Here is a 24,818-nt window from a genome sequence, read left to right on the forward strand (position 1 = left end):
AGAAAGAGATTCATTTATTATCATCTTCCTTATGAAAATCAAGTAAAATAACCATGAAACCCATTTTTATGAACACTATTTTCTGCAAATGTCATCAAGTAACGAGTTATTCATGTTTCCATACTCTTTCTCATATTCAATTATCTCCCATATATTCTTTTAAAATTCAGTAAGATTCCTGAATCATTTGGCTACAGAATTAAAAATGCACAAGCTGATAAATAAATCATGAAAATTAAAAGGCTGCTAATTTTGAATAAAAATTAGTAATTAACTAAATATGTTATTTTCGTTTAGTCAGTTTAGTTTTAGACAATAATGAGACATTTAATAGTAAGTCAATGAAGAGTAGAGAATGTATTTTTATAGGAATAGCCTTCATTTACTAAATAATATAAAAGAATAATATTAGTTAACCCACTCAAATATACTGCTCAAAGTTACTGCTAGTACATTTGTTTATTATTATTATTATTAAGAAAATTACCACTAATACATTTACATATTTTTTATAACACTTAAAAAAAACCACACAAAAAACCAAATTGAAGTAGTGAGGGAACTGAGTATAAGCACCTCATATAAAAACATTGTTGATGATGTGATGTTAGGGGACAAAACTCCAACTTCAAAAATTATATAACATACAGATTTTATCTTTTTGAGCACGCTATCAAATTAGCTACTCAAGTATCAAAGTTTGTGTTTCTCATTTTGAGTAAACCAGTGAAATTATCCATTCGCTAGCGTGAGTAAACCAATTAGGCTATATTTGGTTGTTTAATCAAATTCAACTCATCTCAAATCAATAATTGATAGACCCATTACTTTTTCAATTTCTCATAAAAAAAAAAAATTAAACTCATTTCAGTCTACTTCGTACATTTTAACCTAAAAAGTAAAACTCATCTCAACTTAAAAAAAGTTAAACCCATCTTAATGAGATCCACAAAATACTACTATTCATAACATAATTCAACTCAATTCAACTCAACTCAACATCCAAACGCAGCCTAAGTCAGTTTTAGTTAGCCAACTAGGAAAAATGTGGCAAATAACTTCTTGAATTGCTAATTGAAGCCACCATTGATCACTTGAAACATTCTGCTCTCAAGAACAAAACTCCTCAGCCTAGCAATATTGCATTATGAATGTTCCCAATTTTGAAAGTGGGTGGGCACTGTCGGCCCAAACAAATTACAGAAATGAAAATCATCCTTGTCCCTCCTAATTTCGCAACAAAATGATAATATTATGCCTATTTGTATAGATAACAGCAAGTGAATCCGGTAAAATTTCATTTCCGACCGGTCTTCCATCTTTTGACCGGAATGAGGGTCACCTTTTTCCCAGAGCTGTTAGTTGTAATCTCTGTTGGTCGTAACATGGAAATGGCGGCTTGATGCCGATTCTTGTTTTCCTTTTCATCTGTTAGAGGTTTCACTTCAAATGCACCCCTGGTCAAACCTCTAGCAACCTGACAGATTAGAGCTTTGTTAATTAATTATTAGCATTGCAGATTATAAACATGAATCGATTTATCTAAAGAACAGCTGTTGAGCAACTCCCCACTCTCATTTCTCCCGATGTTGTTCTCGTAGCATTAACAAAGAGAACGAGGGATGGTTAACTCATCAGGGTGTTTTACAAAAATCATGCCTACCCTTCCAGTAATGAACTTGATGCTAACCACTGTCATGATATGGAATTTCCAGGATCTAAATGGAAAAATAAACTCGCTAATCAAGCATACCTTTAGGAGAATCCAAACTTTGAGTGAGCTACTTAAGATGGCAAGCCTAGTCCTTTTCCCGGAAGTTAAATAGTTGCACATGTGGTGGTCAACCCTCAAAATAAATTTTGGCCAGGACTTTGGTTTCTCGGAATCTGCTTTATGGTCCATCATTGCCTGAAAAAGGAATAGATAAAACCAAACAGGTATAGTGATAACGGCACAGTATGTCAGTGGAACCCTAACGTTATTATTTGTAGAGGTGCATCAGAGATATATAGACCAAATTATGACGAATTCACAAGTTAATGAAGATTATAAAGCCCACTTTATACAAAACTTTAACTAGAAAACTAACTGCCTTCTAATTTCTCGTTTCATCATTATTTTTTTTAGTACTTCTAGAAGGAAATTCATGGTAGGAATGTGTTGTTTTATCCCCACTAGCATGTTGCAAATCTTCACAAGTTTTCTGGTGTTTCACCTTTTAAAGTAGATAAAGTAGAAAACTAAAACACTTTGACACTGTAAAACTTACTAGCAACCGACAAATTTCTTGTTCAATTTTTGAAAAGGAGGTCTCTAAAGCTTCAACTCTCCCGGTAGCATGACAGCATGTGCATGGCTCACTAATCATAAATGTCACACTAGGCCGAACCTGTCAAACATTGTGCCACAATTCATTAGATGAAAAAAAAATAGTTGAACTCCTCTATTACCATGTCAAACTTATGAAATGAATATTCTTCCTGCAAATTAGATCATGATAATGTATTTTCATTCCATTTTATGATTAAGCCAATCTCAATAGTTGGGACGAGGCCATGTTGGTTTTGGAAGATTCCTGGAAATTGAAAGAAAATAAAATAGTGAATTTAAAATCAAGGAACATACCCTCTTTCTTGTTATTTCCATAAGTCCATGCCTAGATAATTCAGATACTTTCACCATTGACCTGTCTCTCTCCACAGCCTTCTTAACCTCTTCATAGACCAATCTCTTATTTGCTGAAAAGTAAGATAATGGATGATAATTGAATAAGAATAAGTCATACCCTTTTAATGATAATCACAGAAACCTAGTACGTCTTTTGCAAGTGCTGATTCTTAAATAAAAAATGATAATTACTTCATATGATCGTTAACTACAAAAGTTCTCCCAATTCTTAACATATCAAGCTCTCCCTCACGCATTGCTGTAATATGATTTTAATACAAAACGTTCTCTATTTATGTTGGCAAAACCTTTCTTTTTTTTTATAAGTAAGAAAAACTTTATTTAATGAAACTAGGCAAAGCACATGTACACAGGAAGTATACAAAAGAAGCACCTAATTACATTCTAGAAACTTGAAAAAAAACAAAAACTCGTGAGCTTTTCCTCCCTTAAGGACAATAGCCGCGAACCACTGCAGCAAAGAAGACAAACAATTTCCAAATATCCTCAACAGTTTGCTCTTTGCTGTTGAGGCACCGCTTATTCCTTTCTATCCATAAACACCACATAATACACAAAGGAATTATCCTCCATGCTGCTGCCAACTGAGTGCTTCAGTGCCGCCTATTCTAGCATGCTAGTAAATCCACCACTCTCATTGGCATAAACCAGCTCTATTAAGAGACCCCAACCCATAACTCCCTAGCCACCTCACAATGTAAGAGTGAATGATCAATCGATTTATCATTTTTCTTACACATGAAACACCACTCCACAACAACCATGCCATGTTTCCTTAAATTGTCAATCGTTAAAATCTTCCCAAGTGCAGCTGTCCAAGTGAAAAAAGCAACTTCAGACGGCACAAATGCCCTCCAAATACTCTTCCACGGAAAAGGGAATTGCTGCTGGCCATACAACACCTTATAATAAGATTTATCAGAGATTGTTTGCTCCCCGTGTGTTTCCATAACATTCGATCTCTCTTATTTCCTCCTAAATTCAGAGAATACAAGAAACTGAAAAAATCTGCAATCTCATTAAGCTCCTAATCCTGTACATTTTTAATGAAAGTAACATTCCACTGCACAAACCCATTAGCACGGCGCAACAACTCTGAAACAGCGGCTTGCTGATTTCCAGCCAAGCTGAAAACAACCGGGAAATTAGAATGAAGGGCTCTCTCACCACACCATCCATCAAACCAAAATCGAATTCATGCACCCTCTCCAACCTCAAACTTAGTATGTTTTACAAAACAGTCCCACCCCTTTCTAATATATTTCCATAAACACACACCATAAGATCCCCTACCTCCTTAGAGCACCATCCCCCCAATCACCGCCGTAATTTCGATCAATAACCTCTCTCCACAATGAGTCCCCTTCCATTTGATATCTCCATAGCCACTTCCCTAACAGTGCCTTATTAAAATTACTTAAGTTTCGCACCCCCAGGCCTCCATTCACAATTGGGCAGCACACCCTATGCCAACTCACAAGGTGGAATTTATTCCCCTCTCCCATGCCACCCCATAAGAATGCTCTAAACAACTTCTCAATCCGGTTTGCCACTCCAATCGGTAAAAGGAATAAGGAAAAATAATAAGTGGGAAGGTTGGAAATGGTGCTTTTAATGAGGGTTAGTCTTCCTCTTTTTGATAAATATAGACGCTTCCAACCTGATAGTCTTTTCTCAACCTTTTCTACAACACAATCCCATATATTCTTTACTTTGAACGATGCCCCCAACGGAAGCCCAAGATATTTCATTGGAAGAGAAGCAACTTTGCAGCCCAACAAATCCACTAAAAGGTTAATATTCCTCACATCTCCCACCGATACCAATTCCGACTTGCCCAAATTCACCTTGAGGCCCAAGACAGCTTCAATGCACAATAAAATAGCCCTTAAAGCTTGAATTTGTCCATTGTCAGCATCACAAAAAATGAAAGGATCATCCGCAAATAACAAATAAGAGACTGAAGTAGTACCGTTGTTAATATTACCCACCGAAAAACCTGAGAGAACCCCCTACAGCAGCCTCCACCATACGACTCAATGCTTCCATCACTAAAAAAAAAAGGAAAAGGGATAACATATCCCCTTGTCTCAGACCCCTCGAACTCTGAAAAAAACCACAAGAGTTGTCATTAACTAATACAGAGAACCGAGCAGTCGAAACACAATGTCTAACCCATCCACATCACCTATCCCCAAAACCACATCTTCTTAGCATATAAAAGAGAAAACCCCAGCACACGTGGTCGTATGCCTTTTCCATATCAAGCTTGCAAAGAAACCCCGGAATACCAATCCTTATACGGCTGTCCAAACACGCATTAGCAATAAGAACTGAGTCCAAAATTTGACGTCCCTTAACGAAAGCGTTTCAAGGTTTAGAAATGATTTATCCATCACCATACTCATACGATTAGCTAACACCTTCGATATAATTTTATAGATCCCACCTATTAAACTAATAGGACAGAAATCCTTCAACTCACGAGCACCGGCTATCTTAGGGATGAGTGCAATGAATGTAGCCTTTAGGGACTTCTCAAACTTCTGACAAGAATGGAAATCTTGGAATACTCACATAACTTCTACTTTCACTATATCCCAACACTTTTGAAAAAAAGCCATGGATAGGACTGTAAATGAACCAGTCTGTTTGATAGTCCGCTCGGTACTCGCTCGGTTAAGCTCGAATCGAACTTAGCTCGTAAAAAAAAAAGCATGTTTGTGAAAGCACATACCCGCTCGATTTGTAAATGACACATCCGACAAAACTCAACTCGACTCAGCTAAGACTCGTTAAGACCCGCTCGTTTATACTCGAGTCGACTCGTTAGCTTGACTCGATTAAAACTTATACATATATATGTATTAGCTAATAATATAAGCATACCACTTTTATAATTAAATATATAATATGTAATCTAATTAGTTATGTCAATATAGTGAATATACTTCATAGGTATATTTTATAATTTGTATAATAATTAGTCGATAAAATTTGATAATTTCATATACTAGTATGTGGAAACCATATATGAAATAGATATATGCTATTATATTATGTGTATGTATTAATAATATATGTAGGCATATAATATATTGTTATTTTGGATAAATATCAAATAGTTAGATATTAATTATTTATAATTTTTTTAAAATTTTATAATTCAATAGAGGTTCTACTTGTTAGTTGTATAAATTCAATATTAGATTATTTATTTATTTATTTATTTAATTTATTAATTATTAAATCTTATTCAAAAAATAAAAAAATAAACAATTCGAGTTCGAGCTCGGCTCGACTTGAACTCGTTTGTGAGACGAGCTCGAGCTCGAGCTTGAGTTGAGAGTTAAGCTTATCGAATCGAGCTCGAACAAAGAATAAAAAAAAATCTCGAGCTCGGGTTCTAGTATTTTGAGTTGAGCCGAGCTCGGTAAACCAAAGCCCGGCTCGGCTCGATTATAGCCCTAGCCATGGAGAAGCCATCCGGGCGCGGAGCTTTATCTTTACAAATTCCACTCACCACCTGATGCACCTCATTTTCTTCCAAAGGCCTCTCCAACCAGCTAACTGCGCAGAAATCCAACTGGTCAAAATTTAGACCATCCAACTTAGGACGCCACTCCTCTGTCTCGGTTAGAAGATCTTCATAATACTGCACAATGTGATCTTGAATCTCGTCAGGGGTGTGAAGCACATTGGTACCGTAAGGAAGTACCTCAATAGCGTTATTACGCATATGTGAATTAGTCATCTTGTGAAAAAACTTTGTACAACTATCCCCCTCTTTCCACCAAAGCACCCTTGATTTTTGCCTCCAAAAAACTTCTTCCATCAACAAAACCTTCTCAATTTCAGTCACTACCTCATTCTTCCTTCCTTGACAATGACTCCTCATTTACCTCCCTCTCCTCCAAAGCATGCAACTCATCCCAATGCAGATTTTTCTGCACTTCAGTGTGCCTAAAGACTTCATTATTCCACAACTTTAAATCAAACTTTAGAGATTTAAGTTTACCTGCTAAAATAAAGCTAGGCATTCCAGAAAAAGGAGTAAGATACCCACCAATTCCTAACCTTCTCCACAAATCCATCAACTGCAAGCCACATATTCTCGAATTTAAAATAACGCCTACCCCCAAGTAAGGCACCGCAATCAAGCAAAATGGAATAATGATCAAAACAAACACGGGGCAACCTCTTCTGACATAAATCCGGATAGTGAACTCCCAAGAAGGAGAGACTAGAAATCTATCCAACCTTGACCCCCCTACTGTTAGACCAAGTATAAACCCCCCTGCCAATGGAAGATCCACGAGATTCAGATAAAAAATCAGATTTGAAAACTCTTCCATAGCCACAGATAAAGTAGTTGCACCCACCCTCTCACTGGGAAACCAAACAATATTAAAGTCTCCACACAAACACCAAGGCACATCCCACAAGTAAAACAAACCCACCAACTCCTCCAAAAACCTTCTCTCCCTATCCACATTAGGCCCATACACACCCACAAAAGCCCATCGCCACCCATCCTCAATGGTTTTAAAAGAACCAGCCATAGAATAATTTCCAATCCAATCCTCTACTAACTCGACCACCCTCTTATCCCACATCAACAACATACCTCCTGAAGAACCCAATGAAGCAAGATAATTCCACCCGACAAAAGCACAACACCACAAACTACGAATGATGCTTCTATCAATAAAACTCAGCTTAGTTTCTTGAAGACGTACAATATTAATTTTCCAGCTACGGAGGAGGGATCTAATATGAAGACACTTGTTGACATCATTAATCCCCCTTACATTCCAAGAGAGGATTTTAGGCTTCATTTGATGGCAAAACCTTTATAAAGAAGGAATGTGGTGCAAACCCAAATTGATATGAGGTATCAATTATTTTCCCCCAAATCACTTCAGAATAATATCAGTTATTTTACCCCAAATCATATATATTTACAATATTAGTTATTTTTCCCCAAATCATATATTTATGCTCATTCTTGCCGTATTAGTAAATATTTAGTTTCAAGTTTGGAGGTGATTCTGATTTCGATTTTGACCAAATTTTTTGTAGGATTCTTGTTTATTTATGTATTTCTTTCTCATACAATCATTTAGATTTTTTCATTTTTGGAAAAATCTTTATAATTTCGAATTTTGCAACTATTTAAGTCTAGCTTGTGGGCTTCATAAAATAATTTCGAATTTTACTACTTATAAAAAAAAAAAATCAAAGTTTTCTCTATGTTTTGGGCGAATCTTGTCTTCTCTGTGTTGATCATCTGTTGAAACTAGCCATTAGAATTAATCTAAATTCTATCCGGCATCTGTTGGCATAAGAGCTTAAGCATCTTTCCTGGGGTTATATCTCATCAGTTTTCATGGCTGGTGGTCGTAGTCATGGTCGTTGTGGGCAGGTTCCATACGAGGAAGTCCCGCACCGTGACCGTAGCGTTCAAGATGTGATGATTGAGGATTTGCAGAGACAGGTTGCAGAGTTAACCCAGCGTCTAATGGCACAAGATATCAGTGATCGTGAGATGGAAGATCACGATTCCAATTCCAGTTTTGAGAACCTGTATCACAATTGTGCTTTATTCTAGGAGCACCGTGGTTGGGAGGCGTCATGGGGACCTCGGTTTTAGATTTGATTTACTAGAATTTCCTGGTACTCTTCAAGCTGAAGGTTTCGTTGATTTATTGCATGAGGGTGAGTGGATTTACTACTGAGAAAGAGGAATTTGAGGATGGACACTCTTCCATAGGGTGGAACTCTATACCTATCTACGATACCTATCCTGATGAAGATAACCTAGTAGACGAGGTAACTATATTTACTAAAAACATAAAAAAATAATGGTGGTGAGGTTTTGAAGTTTGAAGATCATGAAACAACTTTTGAGACAATTAACTATGTTGATTTTATTGGAGTTGAGGATTTTTTTCCAAATTCTCCTATACAAAATATTTTTTTTGGATTTGAGATGTGAGAAAGAAACTTAATTTTGGAGTATATGATGTTCAATATTATTTTATTTCGAGCAGATCAAATCAATTTTAATTTTTCCATGATCATCGGGACGATACAACAAAAGGAAAAAAATATTGGTCTAATTGGACATCCAAAAGATCGAAGTAAGAAAGTTTAGAATTCGAGGGTGACTTCTCTCCAACCCGGTGAGAATGGTGCAAACTCAAATTGATATGGGGTATCAATTATTTTCCCCCAAATCACTTCAGAATAATATCAGTTATTTTCCCCCAAATATATATATATATATATATATATATACGATATTAGTTATTTTCTCCCAAATTATATATTTATGCTCATTCTTGCATTGTTAGTAAATATTTGGTTTCAAGTTTGGAGATGATTCTGATTTCGATTTTGACCAAAGTTTTGGTAGGATTCTTGTTTATTTATGTATTTATTTCTCATACAATAATTTAGATTTTTCCATTTTTGGAAAAATCTTCATAATTTCGAATGTGTAGCTATTTAAGTCTACCTTGTGGGCTTCATAAAATAATTTCGAATCTCGTCTTTGTGTTTTGGGCGAATCTCTTGTCAGAATTAATCTAAATTCTGTCTGGCGTCAGAATGTACGGCCACATAACAAGTCTTAGGGTGAGTTTGGTTACCAAACTCATCTCAACTCATAATTACAACTTTTTCAAATTCCAATACAAAATATAATAAACAATTCAACTTTTTCAAATCCCAAAATAATAATAATATTAAAAAATAATATTTTAACAATATTTTATCATCTCAACTCAACTCAGCTCAACTCACTTTAACATCCAAACACAACCTTAAGTTTGCTACAAAGGTGGTTAGGCAAGTGAACCTCTCCTTTGTTCCTATGTCTACTTAGAAAGAAGCTCCTAGAACACACGTGGTGCAGGTGCCAAGCTCGAGCGAATCCTTCACTGCATATCTGAGTTAAAATCCCAACAAATTTACTAGCACACAACATGGTCCATTGATTGGATATCCTTAGTTTTTGATACAGCCGAAGGTTAACTCAGTTTACGAAGCATGACATATAAAGATTATACAGTTAGAAGGTGGTAATTTTCTTCTCTCTCCTAAAAATTTTCTCTCCGTACACTCTTTTCTTTTCTTGGTTTTCTTGTGTATTGCTGCTGTGTTGGTATTTTCTTGTGGTGATTAACATGTAGCCCAGTGGTGATTAGCATGTAGTCTAGTGTAGAATTTAGATTGGTATCATCTGGAAAAAGGCATATCATCTGGAGAAAAGTATGGGAAGTTTTTGGGAACTTGTCATTGAAGCAAAAATCTTCTCCATCATGAGAGAAGGAGGTCTCATACATATCACTGAGAGAGGTAGGAGGTTTAAACAGGAGGTATTGATGGGCTTGAGCACTGCACAGTGGCTTGAGAGAGTTTTGGAGGAGAGTGAGACGGGTGTTAAAAAGGATTATTATTCATCAACAAGGGAGGGGTACCGGAGTTTCATAGCGCAGAGATGTTCCAATAAACGTGGCAGATTCTTGGAGATTGCTGTGTATGCTGAAGGGGGTCGCCGTAGTCTCATTTTGATTCCTGAAGAAGAGGGAGGAAGGGGATGGAGAAGATTGAGGGAGGTGCTAAGGAAGGCCACTCTGCTGGGTAGAAAGTCCGCTGGGTATGGTGATGATATTCAGAGGAGGCAGTGGGGGAAGGAGACTCAATTTAAATCATATAAAGAAGCTTTAACATCGACAGAGACATGCGTTGAGCCAAGGAAAGGGGCTGGCGGAGGAGAAGGGTCTCGAGGTCACCAGGGCTACTTTCGGGAAGGAGATTACGAGAGAGACATGCGGGAGGTACACTGCATGGTGAGGGACGTGCAGTGGCAGATGAGGAACTTGCAGAAGGAAGTCGAAAATGTGTTGCGTGTTGTCGGGGATGGAATGGGTCTTGTTGAAACGGGGCGTTTAAGGGATGATAAGGGGAAGGGGCAGACAACGGGAGGGCCATCTCATATGGGCCCTTATGGGCCAAAACAGGCCCGAGACCCGCGCGGAAGATGGAGGCCCATCTTCAAGACCCGAAACCTCTGGAGGCCTAGGGCAACTTCTGCGAAGGGAGGAGAGCAGCCGTCATCGATGTCGCAGCGCCATAAACAGGCTGAAGACTTGCCGGAATCATCGTCGCGACGAACTCAGAAGTCGCCGACGAAGACACTGATCCAGCAGGAAGGTGAGAAGCACACGTCGGCGATAGAAACAAACCGAGAAGTGGTTCTTCCACCACCACCGAGCGTAGTTCTTCCTCCTCCGAGTGCACAGAACGTGCCGATGGGGAGTGGGGGAGGTACTGAAGGTGCACAGAACGTGCCGATGGGGAGTGGGGGGGTGATGAAGGTCCGACGTGCACTTCTGAGCCATACAATGAAGACGTATTAAGGAGGGACAGTGAAATGGGAGATTCGGCAAGTGAAGATTTATTCCTTTCGGATGAGGAAAATTCCCAGAGGCTTATTCAGGTGTCAAATAACTCTATGGATGAAGTAGGTCTGGAGGAACTACAGGAATTTCAAATTCAAAATCCTTTCCCGTTGAGTTGTCTCTTCCCAGATCAGTCGAATGCTTCAGATTGGGTTTTTAAAACAGTAAAAGATATTCAGGAAATTGTGGGATTGAAATGTGAAGGGTATGAGGAGCAATTCATGGCACTCCTCACGGCCATTGAAGCAGGCCATCAACAACAAAAGAAAATAGGATCCAAAAAACAGCACGAGCTTAGGAGGTTGACATGGTCAATGAACTCTAAAGGTAGTTCTAGTAGGGAAAGGACTAAAGGAAAGGGGCTGGCCCTTCCCAAATGAAACCAAAAATAGTTTCATGGAATGTCCGTGGCCTAAATGTGTTGAGTAAGAGACTTCAAGTGAGAAACTTGTTGAGAGAATGGAAGGCGGACATTGTTTGTTTACAGGAGACGAAGTTGAAAGCTATCACCACAAGTATTGTAAGAAGTGTATGGAGCTGCACACATGTGGAGTGGGTATACTTGGCAGCTAATGGGGCCTCAGGAGGTGTTTTGGTGATGTGGGATCATAGGGTAGTGGAGAAAAAGGAGGAGTTTATTGGGGCTTTTACGGTAGCATGCTCGTTTATGAGCGTCTCGGATGGATTTTTGTGGGCATTTGCAGGGGTTTATGGTCCAAATTCAGACATGGATCGTAGACTTTTGTGGGATGAATTAGCTGGAGTATACAGTTGGTGGGATCTTCCATGGTGTATTGGAGGAGATTTTAACGTAACAAGATTCCCTAGTGAGAGCTTTGGTAATAGAAGACTACGGCCAGCTATGACTGATTTTTCGGAATGTATTTTTGAGTTGAATCTTGTGGATCTACCTATGGCGGGAGGCTTAGGTACGTGGGCTAATAATCAGACGTGGTCTCGAATAGATAGATTCTTAATTTCCCCTGAGTGGGAAAGTCATTTCCCTGAGGTTTGGCAAAAAAGAATGCCTAGATTATGTCGGATCATTGGCCAATTATGTTGGATTCTGGTGGGATTCAAAGAAGACGTAGGTATTTTAAGTTTGAAAATATGTGGCTGGAAACAGAAGGTTTTGTTGATAGGGTCAAACAGTGGTGGTCATCTTATCATTTTCAGGGCACTCCAAGTTTTATTCTGGCGGGGAAATTGAAAGCTTTAAAACAAGATTTAAAATTATGGAATAGACAGTCTTTTGGAGACATTGGGGAACAAAAGAAAACCAAGACAAGGGAGATCGCTGAAATGGACAGGATTCAAGAGTCCAGGTCTTTATCACAGGACGAAATGATTAAAAAATTAGAGCTGGTTGCAGATCTTGAGAGGATCATTCTACTAGAAGAGATTTCGTGGCGGCAAAAGTCGAGAGCACTATGGTTGAAGGAAGGTGATAGATGCACTAAGTTTTTCCATAGGGTGGCCAATTCTCACAGAAGATCTAATAATATTGAGATGCTGAAGATAGATGGGGCAGAGTGCAAGGATGAACAGAGAATTAATGATCATGTAGTTGGGTTCTTTGAACAACTACTTACTGAACAGGAGGTTTGGCGACCAAAGCTTGATGGATTAGCTTTCGACTCTATTGGGCCTAGGGATGGTATTCACTTGGAGAGGCCGTTTGAGGAGGGTGAGGTTTTCGAAGTGGTGAGGAAGATGGCCAAAGACAAGGCTCCGGGTCCTGACGGGTTTTCTATGGGTTTTTTTCAAACTTGCTGGGAAATACTAAAAGATGATCTCATGTTGGTGTTCCAGGAGTTTCATGAAGCTGGACATTTCGAGAAAAGCCTAAATGCCACATTTCTTGTTTTGATTCCAAAGAGAGTTGGGGCTGAAGAAATCAGGGAGTTCCGACCCATTAGCCTAATAAATGGGGTTTACAAGATCATTTCTAAGGTTCTTGCAAAACGCCTTAGTGAGGTAGTGGGAAAGATAATTTCAAAGTCTCAAAATGCTTTTGTCAAGGATAGACAGATCCTAGATGCTGTCCTTATCGCAAATGAATGTTTGGATAGCAGACTAAAAGATGGTAGTAATGGGGTCTTATGCAAACTAGACATGGAAAAAGCATATGATCATGTAAATTGAGAATTTTTACTAGACCTTCTAAAGAGATGTGGATTTGGAGAAAGATGGAGATCTTGGATCCGTTGGTGTATATCTACAACAAAATTTTCAGTGCTGATAAATGAAAGTCCAACAGATTTTTTTAATAGTACACGAGGCCTTAGACAAGGAGATCCGTTGTCACCATTACTTTTTGTCATTGTAATGGAGGCTTTGAGCAGAATGATTTCATCTCTGGTTGCAAATGGGTGTCTGAATGGGTATTCAATAGGATCCCCGGGGGGAGGATCAATTAATATTTCACATTTATTGTTTGCAGATGATACTCTTATTTTTTGCGAGGCAGACAACAATCAGATTCGTGTCTTAAAGGCCCTTCTCCTTTGTTTTGAAGCAGCTTCAGGGTTGAAAGTGAACTTGGATAAATCAGAGATGGTGCTTATTGGAGGTGTGCAACGGATAAGACAGTTGGCTAATACTCTGGGGTGTAAGATTGCTTCACTCCCTATGACATACCTTGGTCTTCCATTGGGGTCTGTCTCACGAGCGATTCCTATATGGGATATAGTGATTGAGAAAGTAGAGCGTCGATTAGCAGGATGGAAGAGAATGCATTTGTCAAAAGGCGGTAGGATTACCTTGATAAAGAGTACGTTATCTAACTTACCGACATATTTTCTATCCTTGTTCCCTATCCCAGCAAGTGTGGCAGTTCGCATTGAGAAACTACATCGAGATTTCCTATGGGGAGGAATGGGGGAAGAATTTAAATTTCACCTAGTCAGGTGGGAAAATGTTTGTAGACCTATCTCTTCTGGCGGGTTGGTTGAGAATCTTTAATCGGGCATTACTTGGGAAATGGTTGTGGAGATACCATAAAGAACCTGAGGCATTATGGAAACTGGTGATCGAGAGTAAATATGGAGAATTATGGGGGGGATGGTGTACCAATGAAATGAGTGGGACATATGGTGTGAGTTTGTGGAAACATATAAGAAGAGGTTGGGGGGTCTTTTCCAGGCACATAAGATTTTGTCTTGGAAATGGGACTAGGATCAAATTTTGGTATGATAATTGGAGTGGTAATGGAGTTTTAAAGGATCTATTTCCTATTCTTTTTAGGGTGGCAAGTGATAATGATGTATCCGTGGCGGAAGTTATGGTAATAGTGGGGGAACAAATTCAATGGAACATTAATTTTAGCCGGGCAGCACATGATTGGGAAGTTGATATTTTTGCAGCCTTCTTCAGCCTCTTATATTCTCTCAAACGCAGCAATCATCAAGCTGATAGGTTGTGGTGGTTACACACGGGGAAAGGCTTATTCTCGGTTCGCTCGTATTATAAATCTTTATCACAAGAACAGCCAACCCAATTCCCTTGGAAAAGGATTTGGAGACACAAGGCGCCCCTCAAAGCAGCGTTTTTTGTGTGGACTGCTTCTTTGGGTAAGATACTCACAACAGATAATTTGAGAAGACGAGGAGTGATCATCGTTGATTGGTGCTGCATGTGCAAGAACGAGGGTCAATCGGTGGATCATCTTCTACTACATTGTGATATAGCTAGAGGGATATAGAATGAAGTATTCAGAAGATTAGGCTTGGGATGGGTTATGCCCGAGTCCGTGGTGGAGATGTTGGCTAGTTGGACAGATTTAAGAGGTAACAAACAGATCAAGGCTATATGGAAGATGGTGCCTATTTGTGTCATGTGGTGTATATGGCAGGAGCGTAACGAACGGACTTTTGAAGACAAAGAAAGATCAATAGAGGAACAAAAGGCTTTCTTGTTTAGAACCCTTTGTACTTGGGCTAATTCCGTTAACTTTAATGGCCAAGATTTCCATGCTTTCCTTATTTCCAATGTTCCTACTTAGCTAGGACATTCTTTGTACTGAACATGGCTTTTGCCTATTCTTTTATTAATATACTTACAATTATAAAAAAAAAAAGATTATACAGTTGGGTTTGGGTAACAGAAAAATGATATAGAGATAGATGACAGGAATGATGCAAACTACAGATATTGTTGAACCTCTCCTCCATTCTAAATCCATTCTAAAAGAAAAGCAAGTAGTAGTCTCTCTTTGAATCTGGGAAATCCCCTAATAAATAGACGAAAATCTCAGTGACTCTGGCCTTATTATGATACTGTGATGGCAGAGAACAAAGGAAGAATTATTCTCAAGTAATTGCTGCTAATCTGTAGAAACTTTAAGGGACAAGATCAAACCTGATTTGTTGATCCTGTAACTTTCTACAAATAAATATTTGTAAATCAACCAACAAGGACTCCCAAGGAAGACATGCACAGGAGGGGGAGAGATTTTGTAACTTACAGTCATCTGTCATATCAATGAAATCTACAACTATAATGCCACCAATATCTCTCAGCCGTAACTCCCTCGCAATCTGAAAAACATGTTATTTTCTTTCAAACAAAAAAATTCGTGTAAAGCTCTGGTGGGTTAGATGGCATAATCACATACTCCATTAAAAACTTCCAATTTATGAACATAATATTTTTATATCAATCGAACATTTTATTAACAATTGTAGAAGGCATACCAAGTAAATAGGTTATACAAGAGGAACACCTAATTATAAATAGGAAAAGAGACAAGAAAGCATAGAAACTTGGCCCATTACTATATATAAAAGCTACCCAAAGGAACATAGGATGAAGAAATCAAGTTTAAACTCCTCTAGCATCCACTTGCAATTCTCAAAAAGTCTATCATTCACTTGTCTCCAAATCCTCCACACTAGACAAATAGGGACCATCCTCTATACTTTTGCAATTTGTGGGCTACCACATAACCCTCTCCGATTGCAAAGAGATCTATTACGTTTCTGAGCATAACCCAAGTCAACCCAACTTGGTGGAAAATGGCATTCCACAATGTACTAGTCGTCTCACCATGGGGCAAAAGAGGGTCTATAGACCCTTTTGCATATGTAGCACCGATCTAAAGAATGAAGCTATAATGATGTACTACTCTTACGCAAACATGACCAAGACTACAACATGGCAAATACAGCAGAAAGGAGTCCTTGCTTTTCAAATTCAAATCTTACAGTTAGCTGTGGTTTTGCCATTGTATTTCCCATTTCTTATAATTATTAACCGCAAAATTCACTTTTATAAACTAATTATCGAGTTGCTTGATTGGGTGTGTATCAGGGTAATTAACATAAGAATTACAAGAAGTCTAGAGTTATAGCAAAGTGACAAGCTATAACCACTATGGAAAAAGCAACGGCCAAGATAGTTGGAATTTATAAACTTATTACAAGTTAGAATGGAAGAAAAATACAGAAGTATAAGGGATTCATGTACTCTCTAGCTAGCTGGAAACATAAACTTTAGGATCCAAGATCCAGTGGCTCATTTGGCAAGTGGAATAATGCCATTGAACTTGGCTCACTAACTACATGGTGTGCATACAAAGTGTTAATAAGAGTTAAGCATCAAACATACTTGTTTTGCAGCTGCAAGATTGACATCTAGAATGGCTTTCTCTTGTGAGGTCCCTCGACCAAAAACGCCATGTCCCCCATTAACATCAATAGAGACCAATGCCTCAGTTTGTTCAATAATGAGTGAGCCTCCATTAGCAAGGGGAACCCTAACATCCAAAAAATTATATGAACACAAAATATGAAAACAATTCCAACGTTAAAGTTCATCAGCAACAATTGGCATTGCAAACATAAATATCCAAGAAAAAAGTAAAAATTTCAAGAAACATTTTATAGTTTGAGGGTAAAAGTGAGTACATTAATTCAAAAGAGCCATGACTAGTTGATGTTCTCTTTGGTGATATAAATATGTCAGATGCCATGTTTTATTAGAAAAGTGCTAAGGGTGCAACCCAAGTACACTGGGAGTATACAAAGGGGATGCCAATTTTAGGGAATGGTAGTGTCACGTATCCCTTAAATTTTATGCTGATTCTTCAACCATGCTTCCAAACACTAAGGAGCTAGTGTTAAAATTAAATACCAACCCTTTCTTAGTTTAACCAACATATTCATCATCGGATGTGCCAACATCACGTGTGAAACAAACTGAAAAATCAGTTAATTAGATTGTCTTTTGTTCGGCAGGAATACCCCAAGTGTGGCATTCCCTTGCCCTTGACCGCTAAAGATTGGTTCTGTCTTAAGCCTCTCTTCAAAATGCTTTATTCTGTGCTTGGAGGCTTTATCTTGATGATTGATGCATGTTAAAAATTCATTTAAAAAACCCAAGTCAATTCAGCATAAACTTGTATCGAGAGTAGGAGATGGTATTTTTTTGTTTTTTATAGATATGAGATGGTATTTGCATGATCAACATTGTTGGCCCACTTCCTAAACAGCTTAAGATTTTGAATTGATGGTTCACCAATATAGCAAACACATACATTAATGAATAAACAGCTTCATATGCCGCTTCAGTGCTAGATAATGCAAAAACTGACAACCTAAGCAATATAAACTGACCCTCACCTTTTACTTAGGATATTATTGATCTCTTCTTCAATGTTAAATTCACTGAAAAGAGGAATTCTTTTATTGTATAACTCAACTCGATCACAAAGATCAGGAGCAATTTCCTGAAGGTAATTGGTAACCTGAAAAATGACATGGCAAGGTTGACCTAGTTACGCTTCATATTGAAGAAGTAAAGACAAGATGAACAGAATTGCAAATTAGATCTGCATAAACCCATGGACCATACCACAGCAGTTACAAATTACTCTATGTATGACTAATTGTTTTACTGAATAAACATGTCTAATAACCTGCAGCAGTCATACACCAATATATGATCGTCATAAATATATAGTTGTAAGGACCCAAGGCCCAAGCCATATCTAGGCTTATACATCATAAGGACTCAATATTACAATTGAAGTCCCTTGGAATCATTATAAATCGCATGAACTTCTCTCTTTCAGGCAATGTAAGATCTCATTCATTACCCTCATACTAAATCCGAGGTGTTACAACCTCCCTCCTACATCCCCAATATCCTCATTAGGCTATTCCATTATAAGCGGCATGGCTGAAGTCTCAAACTTTTGTCTAGTATTCAGTAGGCTCTAATACTATTTGTAAGACTTAGGAAAAGCTCAAGCCACATCTAGACTTACTCTTCAAAGGACTAGTCAATGTTACAATTAGACTCTTGAAATTATTATCAATCACAAGAACTTCTTCCTTTCAGATAAATCCGAGGTATTATGATGGTTAAATTGATTAATTCTATGGTACATAGTAGTTCATTTTTCCGACAAGTCTATTAATCACTAAAAGCAACACCACCACTCCTCACTCAATACTTCCTGGATAGGAAAAAAATAAAAAAAACTAAAAGTTGAACACAGATGCACATCATGACTCCTGATCCAGAAACATAGCCCTCTCTGGTATTCAACTGATGCCATACCTCATGATATGTCCTTGGTGAGTCAACGACCATTCTTTTAACCTGAATGTAAGTCATAATTAAAAAAGAAAATTAGGGAATGGGATTGTGAGATTGTTTAGTTCACACGAAGCATTCAAAATAGCATAGATAAGGGGATAATCGAAAGTTAGGTCATGATAAGTAAAGACAAGTAGCCACCTTATCATTAAAATAATCCTGAACAACTGAGAGTGTTTGGCCCATTGCCCGATGGAGAATAATGGGAATGGCCCCTTCAACACCTTCATCCGCAGCCAAAGCTGCAGATTTTGCATGCTCTATTATATCTTTCCAAGTTGAAAGCAAACCGTCCAAGTCCTTCTGCAATTCCTCTAAAGAATGACCAGCAGCAACAGTCCTTACTGTCAGACCAAAACCCTGAGGCTGCAAAGTTTTTGCAATAACTTTCAAGCGTGTGCGCTCAACACCAGCAATTTTTTTTGAAACTCCGATTCTACTGCAACGAGTGATCAGTATCTGCAAGCGGCAATATAGTGAGAAACCAAAAACTAACAGTTGAATAAACCACAAAGATACAGATTTAGAGAGAATCATACCCAGAATCTGCTTCTTAATTTAGGATAAGCAGTTAGAGTGGGACCTTTTGTACCCAACCCCTCTTTAACAACTTGTACAACAATTTTTGTTCCTTTCCAAACATGGGACCATTTGTTTTCATTGCTGAGCATATGCCTAGAGTCCTTCACATGTTGGGAATGAGACATTTGAGAATCATTTGAGCCATTTACGCCTACAGGAAGGGAACTGTTAATGGTTTCACCTTCTAGATGATGTTCAATTCGATCTAAGTGGTCCTCAAAATCAGCTTCTGCTTCATCAAAATCAACTATAGTACCATTTACATTCTCGTTAAGAACTTCTGAAACATCAAGATCATCCTCAACTTCATCTTCCTGGTAGTCATTGTGCATAGGTTGTACGAAGTCATCTTGAGAGTTGACCTCGGTATTATCATAATTTAACACAATATCATGAAATGTACATGCATTATCATGTGCATCTGGATGCTCTTCCAGGGCTCCAATAACAGAACCATTGACTTCTTGTTTCTTTGTCCTACGACGAAATGGAGGAAATATAAATGGTTCCCTGTTCTGCTTGATGTCCATAAGAGAGTGTCTAGAATTTCCAATATTTACAAAAGCACCTCCCATATGTGGAACAAGTTTCATGATCACCCCTAGATACACACTATCACACTGAACGTTAGTTTTAACCGGTTCCAGTAATAACTCGACCAATTTCCCACATTCTAGTACAGCAATCCTTTGCATGGTACATATTGAAGAATTAATCAGAATAACAGTAGATATGGGTTCCTCTGATGTAAGATTGCTCCCTTCTTCAGGTAACAACTTACCTGTATCTTCCATCTTGGTTGCCTCATCTTCCACACAGACAGTACTTTTGGACTCATCATACCCCATCTTATCCTTAACAATGGGAAAAAGGAGTGCTGACCAGAATAACCAGGGTTCCTCAACAGGCTGATCTCTTTCGGTGAAAACTCTCTCAGAACCATTATCTGCAGCCCTAATGGTATCCTCACTTTTAAAGTACAATATATCATTGACCATGTCATCATTTAATAGGGGCCTTGGCTCTGTTGAATCAATTTCAAGGCTATTCACTATCTCATATTCATCTGTCAAACCACTGGAAGCATTTGAGTGTTCAGAAACATTTTAGGGGAAGAAGTTGCATATACAATCGTATACAGATGGATACTTTACCTCTGGCTGGAGCCGGTATTAAAGATTGTATGGGAAGATATGTCTCCTCTATCCAGGAATCCCATACTTGTGCAGAAGGCCTTTTGGCATCAAGCCTCATCCATGAGTCTCTCACTATAATTTTTTTGTCTTTCTCTATATGTAGAGGTACTGATATAGAAAATTCAGGTCCAGGTCTCCAAATGATGTCATGTGAAAGCCATGTTTCTCCCTTTATGAAATAATTATACTTGAAATTTACACCACAAGCCATCTGCCAAGCACAAAAGGGTGACTAGGGGAATTTGTAATACATATAATTCTGTAATGTAACCAGGAGCCAATAAGTTCATTCAAGTGCCTTCCATTAGTTCATGTGAAGGGTAATATTTAGTATTCAACGACTTATTCTTCATAATATTAAGGTTCTGGCACAATGTATGGCATGGAGATTAGTCTCTTTAGTAACTTTCCCAGAATAATACAGCATTGTGTGGCCAAGGATGCTTGCATAGCAGAGCACCTTGGTTTGCTAATGACTTCTGACTGGTGGGATGGAGAATTTATTTAAGCTGCACAAGATTGAGAGGTGGAACTTTTTGACTAAGTTTCAACCAATTGTATGCTATCTATTTGAGATGGGGTGGTGAAGACAAGCAACGTTGGTTCCCCTCCAAGAGAGGGATGTTTGAAGTTAGATTATTCTTAATGCTTCATTTACCCATATTGGCTCTTATTTTCCATGGAAGATTATATGCCAAACTAAAGCTCCTTTGAGAGTGGTTTCCTTGTGTGGACGGCTGCCTTAGTGAAGATCTTCACTCAAGACAAATTAAGAAAACGATATGTAATTGTGGATGCTGTATTTGTAAGATGAATGGGGACTTGGTCAATCATCATTTGCTCTATTGTGAAGTAATTAGTGCCCTTAAAAATTTTACTGTCGGTCTTTTCAGACTACTTTTGGTCATTCTCGTAGTGCGATGGAAACCTTCAAGTGTTGGAACGAGTGGTTTACAGTCGTCAAAGTGAAACTTTGTGGAAAATCATTTTGTTATGCTTGATAGTTGTGCATTTAGGGAGGAAGAAACTATTGTAACTTTGAATCTTTTGCGAAGACTTTGGTAGACCTTAAGGCTTTCTTCTTTAGTACTCTTTATGCTCAGATGGCTACTCACTCTTGTATTCCCAGTCTTAGTTTTCAGATCTTTATGGATCTTTTCAAGTTTGATAGTTAAGTGTATCTCTTGTACACTTCTTGTGTACTAGGGTATCATCCTTTTCACATATTAATAATTCTCTAACTAAACAAAAAAAAAAAAATTGTCCTTTTAAGGCAATTCTCTGTAGAAACAAAAAGAAAATAATTTGCAGATTACATTGTTCTTTCTCATTTCAACGGAAACTAATAGAAAAATTTACCAATCCCAGATAGCACCATGGAGAGAAAGAGAGATATAGAGAGAGATATGAGTAAAAGGGTGTTAAACTGATGGCACATTAACAGAGCTCTCCTAGATCTGTAAATGTAAATTTAAATTCCTTGCTGTATTTAAACTGGTTGAATCAAAAGTGACAACAACTGTCAGAAACAACCAATCAAGCAGATATTACAGTACCAATCTCTCGTTATGATATGTATTTACCAACAAAAATTGCAACCAATCATCGCAGCTAGGTGAAATTACCTTGACTTCAGCCTTCCATAAGTTCGCATGTTCAGTCGGAGACAGTAGTACTGCCATCTCCGGTTTCCAGCAGCCTAATACAACAGGATCCCCAGTTAAGTACAGAAGCTGACCAGCTGTCACATCGGCTTCTATAGTCCAAACCACATTGCATGATCCTTTCAGATTAGTGTTTGAATTTCCTGAGAAATCAGAATGTGTGAGATCCATCAGCCATTCAAAACTATGGGAAAGTACTTCCTGAAAGTGTGATCCGAAACATTAATACCTGTTAAGAAAAACATATCTTCCTGTCAAAATCAAGTAAGAGGAGATACAGAGAGAAGGCTTTCTCTCATAATGGGTAAACTATACTTCAAAAGTTACAAGACTGAGCAATGATGCTCTGCTGATGAGAATTCCATTCAGACCTCTGACACATCACAACAAAATGGGGGAACTAATGGCTTTGATCTTTTTGGGCACAGAATAAATTATATGTTCACCACATTTTCCTTGCCCCATGTGATTATAGGCAACCCTTTTTTAGTCAGTACATAGAAGCAACAATACTAAGTTCATATTATCAAACATATAAAAGCCCTCCATTTGAAACACCAACACAAAAAAAAGCTACAGTCAGCAGATTTTTCTTGATCAGTAAATAAGAATCTTATTTAAATAGGTGAAGCCACGTACACCGTACATACAGTCAACAAATACCAGTAATCAAAATGTACATGAAATCTACTTTTGCAAGACTTAATTCATATACGAAAAGTTAAATAATCACAGAACACTAAATAGAACAGTTAGATAACTTGAAATAATAGGCTGAATACAATGAGACAGCTAAGACTGAAGTCGCAATCGAAAAACAAGATATCACTGAAATAAGTTTAGGTCTCCACCATAAAAGAGTGGCAGCAAACAGATAACACAAATATTGCACAAAGTATTCAGAGTCTCACCAGCAAGAGGTTCAGAATGGGAATCTTAATTTACATTTCTTAATTGCCATTGAAGGAGATCTTCCGAAAGAATTACAATTTGCTACACAAAGGGCGAATCTGACCATGTTTATGGTCTCTACCATAAAAGAGTGGCAGAAAACAGATAACACCCAATACCGCCCAAAGTATTCAGAGTCTCACCAGCAAGAGGTTCAGAAAGGGAATTTTAATTTACCTTTCTTAATCGCCATTGTAGGAGATCTTCTGAAAGAATTACAACTCGCTACACAAAGAGCGAATCTGACCATGTTTCCAAAGGGTATGTGATGGCATATATACCTGATTGAAACTAGAATGTATTAGTCATTTTGAGAGAGCAACTCTAGTCAAGGCCTTAAGTTGATATGAAGAAAAATAACAGTTTAGTTCAGTTACATGCTTGAACTGTGCGCCAGCAGTGATTAACAAGATTGTGACATGAGATGCGAATTTGAAGATGATTTAGAGTGAGAACAGGAGTATAAAGACCATAGCTCGTTATATTATCATAAATATCACATCTTTCTGGTCAAAAACCAGGGCTAATAGCCTAACACTATTTGTTATAAGATTTGAGGACTAGATTTAATTGTCTATGTGCCACAAGTTTCATATAAATTGTTGACTTCTCTATGGAACAATAAAAAGATTATTTCATGAATTTGAATGTAAGGATAATAAATCACACCCAAGCGAAGGCACTATTAATGCCAATCTGTTGCTTCTAAGACTGCAATACGTTTTCCTTCATTGGGTGGGTGAAGTTGAGGATTTCTGGAAAGATAAATGAGCAACCCTAGAAAATAATGATTTGAACACCAGTGAACTAATATGCCGATCCAAAGACTCAATCGCTTATGAGTGCTTTCCCTCATTTCCCCACGTAGAGGCAGCATTGCTTTTAACATGCAATAACAGCCATAGTCTGCCATATAGTCGAATGCTTGGTCTCTGATGCAGATTATAGATTACCAACATCCCAATAAAATGGGAAATATTTGGTATAAGCAATGTCAATTATATATGATAAAAAATATCCGGTTGAATCTAGCAAACCGCCACCAGAAAGCCTACACAGCAAATACCGCTTTGACATTGCAATATAACAGAAGGATTGAAAAAAAAGGAAACTGCTCACCGAAAGATAAAAATTATATATTTTGTTGGAATATATGGAAGACTTTACTACCCGTACATAAATTAGGGTAAAGTGATGAGAGGCCTTTTGGGTTTTATAAACTCAGACCAACGATAAAACCATGCACACTCTGTCTTTGGGCGCGCATTGCAATTGACACCGAATTGAAATCAGACTAAGTAAAAGCAAATCCAAGAAAGGCCATACATACATACTACACAAACTTACACACATAAGCATACATGGAGTGCAATATGCTATACATGCATATATGATGAATATATAAAGACGGGGAGAGTGTGAACTCACGGAGATAGAGAACGTTCGGAGCGGAGAATCGAAGAAGAGAAGGGAGCGGTAACGGTGCGCCTATGGAGGTGATGGAGGTCCATGAACCTGAAACACTCGGCAGGAACTTGAACTTCAGTGGAGGAGTAGGGACAGATAGCCATGAGAGCCGGCTCTTGGCTGGTAAATTAGGACCGGTTGCAGGTTTAATTTCGTCATTTGAGGTCAGCTTGAACCTGGTGACTCACTACAAAGGGAG

At 38.0% G+C, this 24,818-nt stretch overlaps 1 protein-coding gene across 4 annotated transcripts; it reads right to left on the minus strand.

The window, feature by feature from the left end:
* Nucleotides 1-1,008: 1,008 nt before the first annotated feature.
* LOC109000758 (ribonuclease E/G-like protein, chloroplastic) lies at nucleotides 1,009-24,818 on the minus strand. 4 transcript variants are annotated; one of them, XM_018977748.2, is made up of 14 exons: nucleotides 24,581-24,818; nucleotides 23,330-23,433; nucleotides 22,163-22,344; nucleotides 20,496-20,748; nucleotides 19,299-20,407; nucleotides 18,901-19,218; nucleotides 18,721-18,762; nucleotides 17,778-17,902; nucleotides 16,765-16,912; nucleotides 15,623-15,695; nucleotides 2,627-2,739; nucleotides 2,271-2,390; nucleotides 1,754-1,909; nucleotides 1,009-1,477 (listed from the first exon to the last, which is right to left on the minus strand). In XM_018977748.2, the coding sequence occupies exons 1-14, from the start codon at nucleotides 24,721-24,723 to the stop codon at nucleotides 1,298-1,300; spliced, it is 3,066 nt and encodes a 1,021-aa protein (XP_018833293.1). In that variant the 5' UTR covers nucleotides 24,724-24,818; the 3' UTR covers nucleotides 1,009-1,297. The 4 variants fall into 4 exon arrangements, 3 of the variants coding, with proteins under 3 accessions (XP_018833293.1, XP_035544323.1, XP_018833294.1); XM_035688430.1 differs by lacking the exon at nucleotides 24,581-24,818 and having other exon boundaries at nucleotides 22,163-22,430; nucleotides 23,330-23,414; XR_004801140.1 differs by lacking the exon at nucleotides 15,623-15,695 and having other exon boundaries at nucleotides 1,301-1,477.

The sequence above is a fragment of the Juglans regia genome, chromosome 1 (genome assembly GCF_001411555.2).
Source record: "Juglans regia cultivar Chandler chromosome 1, Walnut 2.0, whole genome shotgun sequence".
Taxonomy (NCBI): domain Eukaryota; kingdom Viridiplantae; phylum Streptophyta; class Magnoliopsida; order Fagales; family Juglandaceae; genus Juglans; species Juglans regia.

What these genes read in the sequence shown, in the direction of transcription:
- LOC109000758 (XM_018977748.2), bottom strand. Translation starts at nt 24,723, where the DNA reads ATGGCTATCTGTCCCTACTCCTCCACTGAAGTTCAAGTTCCTGCCGAG. An exon ending in TACAATGGCGATTAAGAAAG is followed by an intron (nt 22,345 to 23,329) that starts GTAAATTAAAAT and finishes CTGATTTCTCAG; the next exon opens with GAAATTCAAACACTAATCTG. An exon ending in CACCAAGGACATATCATGAG is followed by an intron (nt 17,903 to 18,720) that starts GTATGGCATCAG and finishes GTCATTTTTCAG; the next exon opens with GTTACCAATTACCTTCAGGA.